The sequence below is a fragment of the Anneissia japonica genome, unplaced genomic scaffold, assembly GCF_011630105.1.
Source record: "Anneissia japonica isolate Jap-2015-1 unplaced genomic scaffold, ASM1163010v1 scaffold287714_len2871179_cov188, whole genome shotgun sequence".
Lineage (NCBI taxonomy): Eukaryota > Metazoa > Echinodermata > Crinoidea > Comatulida > Comatulidae > Anneissia > Anneissia japonica.
Genome location: NW_022755542.1, coordinates 54765 through 64987, shown reverse-complemented (window position 1 = coordinate 64987; position 10223 = coordinate 54765). Strand labels below are relative to the sequence as shown.

The 10223-nt window shown below is 32.9% G+C and overlaps 1 protein-coding gene across 1 annotated transcript in view; it reads right to left on the bottom strand.

The window, feature by feature from the left end:
• Positions 1-10223, bottom strand: part of LOC117123633 (hyalin-like) — a 27259-nt gene that overhangs the window by 5779 nt on the left and 11257 nt on the right. The window contains exons 12-23 of the mRNA XM_033269634.1: positions 7525-7746; positions 7027-7251; positions 6584-6808; positions 6159-6383; positions 5726-5950; positions 5301-5525; positions 2528-2749; positions 2241-2278; positions 1845-1988; positions 1068-1392; positions 374-549; positions 11-154 (exon numbers count right to left, since the gene is read on the bottom strand). Of these exons, the coding sequence (XP_033125525.1) occupies positions 11-154; positions 374-549; positions 1068-1392; positions 1845-1988; positions 2241-2278; positions 2528-2749; positions 5301-5525; positions 5726-5950; positions 6159-6383; positions 6584-6808; positions 7027-7251; positions 7525-7746 (2396 nt within the window). The remainder of the gene's footprint in view (positions 1-10; positions 155-373; positions 550-1067; positions 1393-1844; positions 1989-2240; positions 2279-2527; positions 2750-5300; positions 5526-5725; positions 5951-6158; positions 6384-6583; positions 6809-7026; positions 7252-7524; positions 7747-10223) is intronic.

The window sequence follows — 10223 nt, the reverse complement described above, 5'->3', positions numbered from 1 at the left end:
GATTTATTACCATAAGAACAGCAAAATTAGTCAAGTGTTTACATTGACACGTTATCTTATCTCCTTCGACTTTATGACTAATGCAACCAACATTTGACCAATCACGTAGAGTTTCATTCCAAAATACACAGCTCGCATTTTCCGCTGATAGATTCTGATGATTACAAAATAGAATAGTCTTAAATATAAATATACTTACAAACAAATGTATATGAATTAATGGGTTTATACGGTACTAGAAGTATATGGAAATGAGGAACGATTATGTGGAAACGAGAAACTGTGCAGATATAGACATTCGTTATAGGCCTAAATGAAATCATAATCCATTGCGTTCTTCTGAGACTATGACTGTTCAAATATTAGGGCATACCGTTGGAACACTGAAGACAAGTTCAACGGGGTCATCAAATATTTTCGGTAGACTTTCGTCATAGATAGTTGCCGCGAGAACCACACCAGAAGTAAGCCTGTTAGATGATTTTACAGTTTCTGATGGAAAGAGGGCGTCGCTGTTAAACACAACGAAGCTAACGTTTACTTGTGTCCCTAAAAAAAGCAAACATTACAGTATCATTATAAATTTCATTATGATATACAGTTCAAATTAATGAGTCTATACATAAAAAATTCACGTCAATTATATTTCAAAGAATTACAATATGCATGCACCAACATCATTATCATACTCATCATCATCATCATCGTTGCTGTGGCTGACTTTTAAGAAGGTAATGCCATCTGTCAATTTCGTTTTATTTCCTCTTGTGCTGCACTTCACAGAATTGGCATTACATAATCATCATTATCATCATCATCATCATCATCACCATTAGTATTATTATAATTAATATTATAATTATTATTATTATTATGTAAAGCGCAGTAAGCAATGTGCTATATAAATATAACATTATTATTGTTATTATCATTATCATAATAATTATTATTATACAACAATAACTATTAATCCTAGATTAATAATATTAATATTATGGTGTTTTTTGTGTTTTTTTTTGGTTTTTTTTTTGGTTTTTTTGTTTTTGTATGTGTATACCGGTACCTACCATTCAGCCCCTTTAAAATGTTCTTTGGTAACTTAATCGATAAATCTGACTTCTTTTGGCAGTCTTTAAAGCAAGCGCTTGTCTGCATCGTATTCTGATTAACAGAGAAAAGGACATCTGAAGACAGCGCCTCCGAACTGAAACTACTAGTTTGGACGGCAAAGTTCTCGGCATGGTCGGTGAAATTCTGACCATCACTAGCAGCTGTGCCAACTTGCTGCTCAAGAGATCCAAGAATTACTGCAGAGGCTTCAATGAGAGCAGTGTTGTTATCGTCTAAATATTCAAACAGATTATCAATTGTGTCGATGACAGCTTCCGTAACCTGCAATTGCACAGCAGTTCAAACAATTTTTTTGTTAATCATTTCATTTTAATTTTATCTTTTAAATATCTGAACTTTGGTTTAATTCGAGTACGCATGTGTACATGTTTCTTAGAACGCTTTTGATGCTATGTTCGGGAGGTCAACTGACCAAGTTCTTCCAATTGGAAGAACTTGGCAAAAGTATAAAATGATGTGGTACGCACATGACATAATTCTAAAACTACGTCGTATGCAACTAACAGAAGTCTAACACTATGTGCAACTGGCATATTTTCTAAAACTACGCTGTATGCAACTGGTAAAAGTCTAAAACCATGTTAATGCATACAACTCTATAATAATAATAACTTTATAATGTAAAAGCATTATATGAATGCAAACAGTAAACAGACAATTAATTGATCTGAGTTATACGGCATAACCAAAATATGCACAAAAATATTGCCTACATTTTTGTTAGTAGAGTTTATGGCTACGATGTCTGTTAACCCATTAGAAACTTCTACAACGTCGGCAGGCTTCAAGACTTCAGCACTTTCTGTAATATTGTCTAGTTTGCTAGCAACAACATCAACATTATTTACAGTAACATCCTATAATATGAACAAACACAATCATTTTTATAATCTGTCCATAATAACGATAAAACGAACATATAACAAAAATGCTAATAAGCAATTAAATTTAAAATCTATCAGGCGATATTAGTGGAAGCCATCACCGTGGTTTCTGTATTATGAGCAGTTCCACTGCGTCACGCAAACAGAGCAGACTTATCGGATTAGAATAATGTTAAGTTACAGTAATCACACGAATATGACTTATATCTATGAACAGATACTTACTAAAGTAATGTTTGCGATTTCTTCAGTGAGACTAGTTTCTGAAAGATACCACAGAAATATTGCCATATAATAAACGGTTAGGCCTATACACCGAACTCAACACGTAGAGTACATTTTCGACAAATTTGAGAAGTTTGATAAAAAGTAAAAGAGAAACATGAAAAACAATTTCTTATATATTTGGATAGTCATATGCATATTTATTTATATGACTTGACCTTTGACATATCAATGCGTATACTTGAGACTTCAAAAGGGTGCACTTAGGCCTATTGAAGTAACATTACCTATAAGTATAAGAAATGAGCAATCGTTTTTGTTTTGTGCATAGTCCTCTGCCAGGCATGTGATTAAGTTTGCAGATCCAACCTGGTAGATTGTATTTGGCTGTGGATTGCACTCCGTCGTCTTGACCCCGAATTCATCTGTCGGTACGGGTTCTTTCCAATTCGGTGAAGTTTGCTCAGTTACAATATCTTTTGGACACGTGATGCTTGGTGGAGTAGTATCTGGTAATAAAAAAAATCTTGCGGGTAAAACGGAAATTATCGGGATTTAACATAGTAATTAATATGTAATATTAATCGACACTTTTTTAACAGTAGCAAACTTCAAAATTGTGAAGGTGCGTCCAAAAGGAATACTGTACAAAAGCTCAAACAATGCAACTCTCATGATAATATTGAAGGCAAAAAATAAATGACCAACCAAAGATAATAAAGAATACGAATAAAGTGTATAGCAAAATTTAATATGTCAAATATATAAAATCATTTTAATTTACTTTTACAGAATTATATATACAGGTATTTATATATGTACATATAAATACAAATACACATACACAGCTTTATATACATATACATACCTATATAAACAAATGGATAATATTAGTAATAGTACTCGGATAGGAACAAGATGTTATAATCGAATCGAGCAAACACCATAAGCGAAAAGTATAATAACTAAAATTTGACTTTGTGAGGAGTGGTTGCCACATAAATGTACACAGTATAAAAGTATATATATATATATATATATATAATTATATATAAATAAATATAAATAAATCAAATATCTACACCATTAAAAGGAATCGAACACAAGCAAGATACTGAAAATATCTAAGCAGAATGTAAACAATGTAAAAATATTATTAAATACAGGTTCACTGTACTATATAAAATTTTAAAACAAAGTACCAATGTGGTCGCAAAATACATCAGATTACCATTTCAAATAAGAGAAAATCTTTGAATTAGCAATGTGGAAAAGCAATATTAAATAATAATATTACAATTTACACATTTTTTAGGCAAGATCTTCCTTTCCATGCTAATTGTGTACTCTTTACAGAAAATATTAAAGAACCATATGATGAATTTTCACAATTTATATATTTGTTACCGATAATAAACATGAATTATGTATTATCGTTGCTATTAGAACATCTATCCCATGTGCTGTCAAGTCCATGGGGTCTAAGGACATCTTGATAAATGCTTGGTACTCTTCAAGCCTAAACTTGTTGTATTCTTCAAAGTCAAACAGAAAATGAATCAATAATATCAAGTGAACACAAAAGTGCATTTACCATTGATTCTACTCGATGCCCACTTAAATATACTTCTTGAAATAATTTAAACCTTTTTTTGTGTGTATTGTTTATAACAGAGTTTTTTTTTTATTTTATCGCAGGTCAATTTAAACTTCATAACCGATGTAGAGAAAATCGTGATAACTAAATATCTAATGATTGGTTGAAGTTATTGTTCCATAAAACCTCGAATTGAAGCCTGTGTTTCTGCTTCTTGTTTTTGTTTTTGTTTTTGTTTTTTTTTTTTTCGAACTTTGGATGGGCGTCTTTTCGAGATGGCCTTCTTTTCAAGGCTACTTTTGCAAAGTAAAGAAGGGGGCTTCTTTTCAAAATAAATGCTGTAAATTTTGAGAATTGCTACTATAAAACAATAAACAGGGTCACTGTAACTTCGGTCAGTATCATGGAGTGAATTAACTGGCAACAAATCACCTAAAACTAACATATCAACCAAGCGTGTTTAAAATTTATTTTGTTTCTTTCAAGTTCATGTACAGTGTATGTTCTGTACTATCTCGAAAAGAAGCCCATGGCTTATTTTTCATGTCTATTTTTGCAAACTAAAGAGGGAGGACTTAAATTCAGGATGGGCTTCTTCTCGAGATTAAACCCATTGGGTTTCTATTTGAGGTTTTACGGTATAGAGTTAAGTAACACATCATTAACTGCTAGTATCCTATGATTGCTTGATGTTATTTTACCATAGTTCATACATTTAGACCAAACAACAGATCATCATCATCATTATCATCTTCAGGTTGGCAATAGTGTTTAATAATCAACTTTAAAAGTATGTACACCCTGTACCTACCAACAAATACACTAAATCTACATGAGTGCATGTTATTTACTCAGTCCTTTGCTATGCAATTGATATCACGTACTGTATACGGTCGAATGATGGATTGACTAATTCTGCTTAGGTTTATGTTACATCTAGAGCAAAGTATTATCTTATTTTTTTAGAATACAGCATGTTGTTATTCATAGGACTTTAAGTCGGAACTCTCATAAAATGGTGAAAATGCAGAAAATACAAAATACAAAAAAAAACTCTCTTGAAATAAGTACCGGAGTATTTTATTCCAATTCGAAACTTACCGACTGTTATATTAAACATACAGGACGCGGTGTTGTTGGCTTGGTCACTGGAGGTACACTCAACACTACTTACACCGTCTGGAAATAGATACCCGGATGGAGGATAACCTGTCTCTTATACACATCTAGATGTGAATAAGAGACAGGTATACGGTCGAATGATGGATTGACTAATTCTGCTTAGGTTTATGTTACATCTAGAGCAAAGTATTATCTTATTTTTTTAGAATACAGCATGTTGTTATTCATAGGACTTTAAGTCGGAACTCTCATAAAATGGTGAAAATGCAGAAAATACAAAATACAAAAAAAAACTCTCTTGAAATAAGTACCGGAGTATTTTATTCCAATTCGAAACTTACCGACTGTTATATTAAACATACAGGACGCGGTGTTGTTGGCTTGGTCACTGGAGGTACACTCAACACTACTTTCACCCTCAGGAAATAGAGACCTGGATGGAGGATAACACGTGACTGATGGAGGAGGGTTATTACCATCAGTAGCTATGGGGTCTTTGTAGTTCACAGTTGATGTTGGCCAAATCGGATCACTCGAAGGGCAGTCAATCTTGGGATGTATGGTATCTTTTTTTATAAAATGAAACAAATTATAGAAAATAAATAGGCCTAAATCAATATACACATTATTATGATACAGTATATACATATGGATATTTGTTGTTTACTTCTTCTAATTATAAGCCTACATTTTAGTGTCAAGAAAGGTTACTAGTACGATACAATACACATATTGCACCTACCAACAAATTAATTGAAAAACTTACCGACTGTAATATTAAATCTACAGGACGCGGTGTTGTTGGCTTGGTCACTGGCGGTACACTCAGCATTACTTACACCGTCTGGAAATAGATACCCGGATGGAGGATAACATGTGACTGATGGAGGAGCGTTATTACCATCAGTAGCTATGGGTTCTTTGTAGTTCACAGTTGATGTTGACCAAATCGAATCACTCGAAGGGCAGTCAATCTTGGGATGTATAGTATCTTTTTTTTATAAAATGAAACAAATTATAGAAAATAAATAGGCCCAGATAAATATACACATTATATGACACAGTATACAAATATTGATATTTGTTTTTTATTTATTCTAATTATAAGCCTACATTTTTAGTGTCAAGAAAGGTGTTACTAGTAGGCCTAAGATACAATACACACATTGCACCACCAACAAATGAATTGAAAAACTTACCGACTGTAATATTAAAACTACAGGACGCGGTGTTGTTAGCTTGATCACTGGAGGTACACTCAACACTACTTACACCGTCTGGAAATAGATACCCGGATGGAGGATAACATGTGACTGATGGAGGAGGGTTATTACCATCAGTAGCTATGGGTTCATTGTAGTTCACAGTTGATGTTGACCAAATCGGATCACTCGAAGGGCAGTCAATCTTGGGATGTATAGTATCTTTTTTTATAAAATGAAATAAATTATAGAAAATAAAAGGCCTAAATAAATATACACATTATTATGACACAGTATATACATATGGATATTTGTTGTTTACTTCTTCTAATTATAAGCCTATATTTTTAGTGTCAAGAAAGGTTACTAGTACGATACAATACACATATTGTACCTACAAACAAATGAATTGAAAAACTTACCGACTGTAATATTAAAACTACAGGACGCGGTGTTGTTGGCTTGGTCACTGGAGGTACACTCAACAGTACTTACACCCTCAGGAAATAGAGACCTGGACGGAGGATAACACGTGACTGATGGAAGAGGGTTATTACCATCAGTAGCTATGGGTTCTTTGTAGTTCACAGCTGATGTTGACCAAATCGAATCACTCGAAGGGCAGTCAATCTTGGGATGTATAGTATCTTTTTTATACAATGAAACAAATTATAGAAAATAAATAGGCCTAAATATATATACACATGTTATGACACAGTATACACATTATATATGTATTTGTTTTTTATTTCTTCTAATCTGAGCCTAAATTTTTAGTGTCAAGAAAGGTTACTAGTATGATCAGGGAGCTGGTATGATACAATACACACATTGTACCTACCAACAAGTGAATTGAAAAACTTACCGACTGTTATATTAAACATACAGGACGCGGTGTTGTTGGCTTGGTCACTGGCGGTACACTCAACACTACTTTCACCCTCAGGAAATAGATACCCGGATGGAGGATAACATGTGACTGATGGAGGAGGGTTATTACCATCAGTAGCTATGGGTTCTTTGTAGTTCACAGTTGATGTTGACCAAATCGAATCACTCGAAGGGCAGTCAATCTTGGGATGTATAGTATCTTTTTTTATAAAATGAAACAATTATAGAAAATAAATAGGCCTAAATATATATACACATGTTATGACACAGTATACACATTATATATACTCTGTCTCTTATACACATCTAGATGTGTATAAGAGACAGGTATATACATATGGATATTTGTTGTTTACTTCTTCTAATTATAAGCCTACATTTTAGTGTCAAGAAAGGTTACTAGTATGATCAGGGAGCTGGTATGATACAATACACACATTTTACCTACCAACAAATGAATTGAAAAACTTACCGACTGTAATATTAAAACTACAGGACGCGATGTTGTTAGCTTTGTCACTGGAGGTACACTCAACACTACCTACACCCTCATGAAATAGAGATCCGGATAGAGGATAACACGTGACTGATGGAGGAGGGTTATTACCATCAGTAGCTATGGGTTCAGTGTAGTTCACAGTTGATGTTGACCACATTGTATCACTAGGACAGGTAATCTTGGGATCTACAGTATCTTTACATAAAATAAACCAATTATTATAGAAAATAAATAGGCCAACATAAATATACACATTATTATGGTATACGGATATAGATATGCTTTTATTTCTTTCTTGTAGGCCTAATTTTTTAATACCAAGAAATATTATTCTCAACGCAGGGCAGTTATATCACTTTTGTATAAAAAAGGAAAACCTGAACTGGTTAGGAACTGGAGACCGATCAGCTTACTCAATTTCGACTACAAAATTGCTGCAAATGTTCTCGCAACTAGGGTAAAACCAATATTAAATACCATTATTAGCGAAGACCAAACTGCATATATTAAAGGACGCTCCATCGGATCCAATGTAAGGTTAATTGATGATGTCATACATTTTTGTAACGAAACCAAGATAAATAATGCCATTGTTTTTGTAGATTTTGCAAAAGCGTTCGATTCTGTGTAGAATGGAGTTTTGTCAGCCAGGCTTTAAAAAGATTCAATTTTGGTATATCTTTTATTTGTTGGGTAGAAACATTGTACACAAATGTACAAAGTACGATTTGTAACAATGGTTGGGTTTCCAATTATTTTTGTCTGCAAAGAGGTTTGAGACAAGGATGTCCGCTCTCCGCTTTACTTTTTATAATTATTCCAGAAGTATTAGCGAATAAAATCATGCAGGATTCTTTAATTAACGGTATTCAATGTGAACATAATAACACAGTGGATATTAAGATATCCCAATATGCTGATGATACGACACTGTTTGTGTCAAACAAGAGGACATTAGATAGAGTACTAAAATTATTAAATGATTTTGGTAAAATGGCTGGTCCCAAGGTAAATTATCAAAAAACAATAGGTATTTCTTTTGGAAATATTAACAATAAAGCTTTTAGGTGGACTACTGATCCTGTTAAAACACTAGGAATATATTTTAGCAAAAACATGAATTCATGTTACGATCAAATATGGAAAGAAAAAATTGAAAAATTAAAAAAAACTTTTAAAAATTGGAGTCGTAGAAACCTCACTCCCTTCGGCAAAACAACCATCATGAAAACACTGGGGTAATCTAGCTTAACCTTTTTAGCTGCTTCCATTCCCACTAGTGAGGAAGTTATAAAAACTGTAAACTCTTTAATTTTTTCCTTTTTATGGAACGGTAAGAAAGACAAGGTAGCTAGAAACGTGGTAATTCGGAAACCGATTGAGGGCGGGTTAAATATGTGTGATTTTGAAAGTCATTGTGGCTCTCTCAAAGCCACTTGGGTAAATAAAATCTTAAAAAGCTCCGCTACATGGGCACAGGTTGCTACTACCTTTTTAAATAAGTTAGGACCGGATAATATGATTTTAAAAATGAATTTAGACAAGATTAAAAATATCCCAAATTTAAATTTAAATCAGATCCCATTATTTTATCGCCAGGTTATTTTAGCATGGTATTCATCATATCAGATATATACACCTATATCAGCAGAAGAAATAAAAAGTGAAGTTATATGGAGAAATCATGTATTGATAAACGGCAAATATAATTCTTTCCCTTATCTAAAACACTTGATTAATTCAGGAATAGTATATATCAATGATCTTTTAAATAAAGACGGCATATTATGCCAATATTATATTAAAAACAAACTTAAAACCTCTGCAAATTGGTTAGTTGAATTAAAAACAATAATTGATGCTATTCCGGTTTCATGGAAAGAAAAAATACGAAAAAATCCAGGAAAACTAAATTGTATAATGTAAAACAAATAAACAAAATATACAGGTGCTTAAAACAAAAGATTTTTATCATCAACTAATATAAAAAAAAATCTGTAAAATCACACGTTGAAAATAAGTGGGAAAATGAATTAAATATCAAAATAAATTGGCATAAGGTATGGCTTTTAAAACTCATTAAAATTAAAGAAAGATTACTAATGAATTTTAGTTATAAATTTCTTTTTAATCTCATACCATGTCAAAAAACTTATTTAAATGGAAACTTATTGATTCGCCTCTGTGTAAAAGATGCAAAATTGAAGACGACTACAAACATACGTTTATTTCATGTAAAGAGATCACAGTTTTTTGGAATCAATTTAAATTTTTCTTACATAAACTGGACCTCCCAAAAGCTACAGGGTAGCCTACGATGTTCCATCATGTCCTTATTTAAACACTGTATATGTACCTTTGATGATTTATATTATATTTATTCAACAGTGTTAACGGCTAACTCCCTTCAATATCATATATAATATACGACAGTATTTCTTGCCGTATTGCCAGATTTATCTGGCCGAACGCCCTCCTGAGGCGTAGCATTGTGTAATACAATATTCCCGACGGTTATTTGGACCTGTTCAACCACGAAGCCTTCATGGTCTAGTGGTTATGATGCTCGCCTTGTCAGCGAGAGGTCGCAGGTTCGAATCCCGTCGGAGTCATTTTATTACACAATGACTTTTATAGGACTTTATTCGTTGAAAGGCTACAGGGTAGCCTAC